At 33.1% G+C, this 2,452-nt stretch overlaps 1 protein-coding gene across 1 annotated transcript in view; it reads right to left on the reverse strand.

Moving 5' to 3' along the window:
• LOC102605592 (mitochondrial thiamine pyrophosphate carrier) overlaps positions 1-1,677 on the reverse strand; it is a 9,916-nt gene extending 8,239 nt beyond the window's left edge. Inside the window, exons 1-2 of the mRNA XM_006342725.2 lie at positions 1,368-1,677; positions 880-1,023 (exon numbers count right to left, since the gene is read on the reverse strand). Coding sequence (XP_006342787.1) covers positions 880-996 — 117 coding nt within the window. The 5' untranslated portion in view covers positions 997-1,023; positions 1,368-1,677. The remainder of the gene's footprint in view (positions 1-879; positions 1,024-1,367) is intronic.
• Between the last annotated feature and the right edge of the window lie 775 nt (positions 1,678-2,452).

Consider the following 2,452-nt stretch of genomic DNA (forward strand, 5'->3'; position numbering starts at 1 on the left):
TATATATGTATATAAGGAGCTTTCTATGTACAATTGTACTTGATATACACAGAAAATCAAGGCAATTTTTATGTTATTGGCTATCCCAATAAGGAGGTCTGATGAAAATGAAGCAACGAAGAAAAACTGTCAAAGAAGAATGAGAAAGGCTGGATTCAGCACCATAGAGACCAAATACCAACTACTCTTTTATGGAAGGAAGTTTGTCGAAGAATATCATTTTGAAACAAAACGAGAATTCTATAAAGTAATTGAGGGTTTTTGCTGTTTATGGCCTCTACATGTAAAAGTGTAAGTGTTGAGCTTAATTAGTGGAATGTTTGAGGGTTCTTTATTGCACATGAACGCAAATCGTCCTACAGCCAAAATTAGAGATTCAACAAATGATCAGGCCAAGTCTGAGAAAAGTAGGTCATCTCTGCAATCACACATATTCCTGATGTTATGAAACTAAAGTTTGCAAATTTGATAATCTCAAACTGTTGTTCTGTCTGCCTTTTATAGAGAAGTCAAAGCATCACCATGGTAACAAGGATAACACTCGTGAGAGAACCTAAAAAAGGTCAATCTACAAGACTAGTTCTATTGGGCGAAACCAATTGTATAACCGTGTGCCCTCCCCGACTGTTTCAAACTTTTAACAATGATTAATAATGAAAGCAGACAGGAATATCCAATTCATCACAATGTTAGAAAGATGACTCATCCTTTTATGACTACTGATCATCTTGATCATAAATCTGATTAAGTTTTCAGGCAATACTATTACCAGTATTTGTATAAATGCTAACCACAATAACAATAACAACAACTACTATTACAAGTTTACAACACCTCGAATAAGGCTGGATGCAGTAAACATAAACAAGAATGTCTTACCTGGAATCTGATTTTAATAACATCAAGAGGTGATGTTACAGTCCTGGATATACCACCAGAAATTGCACCAGCCGAAGCATCTATAAAAGCTCTTTTAAGCTGCCCCGTCTCTTCCATCTCTCCTAAGGCCACCACAACAACTATCTGCAAACCCAAAAGAAAACACACCCCTTAAGTTGAAACTTCAAAAAAATGGAATTCAACAACAACATACCCAGTGGAAATCCAAAAGCCACCAAAGGTAAAGAAACCACAATTAGCAATATGAGGTAATTTACATATTGTATAACATCCACAGGTATGTAATACTATTAACGTAAAAAAAAACAAGAGTATAATACACTGATCTATACATAGAAAAAGAAGCAAGGAATTGGATTAAAACAAACCACAAGCATGGATTAATTGAGAGACTAATTAACCTCATAAAAACAATATATGTAGTTTGATATATGGAATTCTAATTGAAAACGGAAGAAAGATAATACCTGAGAGGAGTCATGATTGAAGATTTCAGATTTGAGAGCTCAAAGTATATTATTGCAACCCCCTGGATATTATATATCTCCAGTAATCCACCAAAACTGAAAGAGGGATTTTGGCGCAATACGGGGCGGGGCAGCAGCGACCCGGGAAACTTCTTAGAATGGAGAAGAAGAAGTAGAAATTTCCCGGGTTGGTGGCTATGGAGGCGAAAGGCTAAAAAGTTGAATTTAATGGCGGTTCTGTTTACCTGAAAAGCGAACATAAAAGGAGGGAGATGAGAGGAGAAGCAAATATTCTCTTTTTTTCCATTCGCCAAATCATTTCTAAATTATTTATTTAACTTCTCGCATTATTTTAATTAGGTTATCAAAAAAACTTACATAATAGACATTTATCATAATACAAATACATATTTTTATCTAAATTAACGTTCTCTTTTCTTTCACAAGTTCCATAGCAACCATGTGTTTGATTTTTTATCTCATTTATTTTTGGAACAATACTTCTCTCAACTATTGAGAATGTTAATATTAGGGATCAAAATTACATAATTAAATTAAGAAAGGTTGAATATGTGTAATCAAATATTTTTTTTTTAATAAATAGAAGAGCGCACTAATTCAAGGATTGAAACAGACTATTCTTCTTTACCCTTTTTTTAAGTGGCTTCTTGTTCTCCTTTCAAAACTTTTTGGGGAAAGGGGTGACCAATTAATAAGGGAAAATATCTAACACTTAGGGTGTGTTTGGTACGAAGGAAAATGTTTTCCATGAAAAATGTTTTCCTAGAAAATGTTTTCTTGGAAAACAAGTTGATTTTTGACTTATTTTCTCATGTTTGGTTAGTGAGTAGAAAATATTTTCCGAAAAAGATTTTTAGTGTTTGATTTATGAATGAAAAATGTTTTTGAAAAAATTCTTTTATTTTTACTAGAGTAGAAAATAATTGTTGAAATTGAAAATATTTTTTAAAAACAAACTTAATTTTTTTTTGGGGGTGGAGGCTGGTAGGATTGGGTGGAGGTGGAGGGTGGGGGGTCGAGGATATGGGTGAAAAATTGAAATTTTGAAGTTAAAAATATTTTTT

This window comes from Solanum tuberosum, unplaced genomic scaffold (genome assembly GCF_000226075.1).
Source record: "Solanum tuberosum cultivar DM 1-3 516 R44 unplaced genomic scaffold, SolTub_3.0 scf00035, whole genome shotgun sequence".
NCBI lineage: Eukaryota > Viridiplantae > Streptophyta > Magnoliopsida > Solanales > Solanaceae > Solanum > Solanum tuberosum.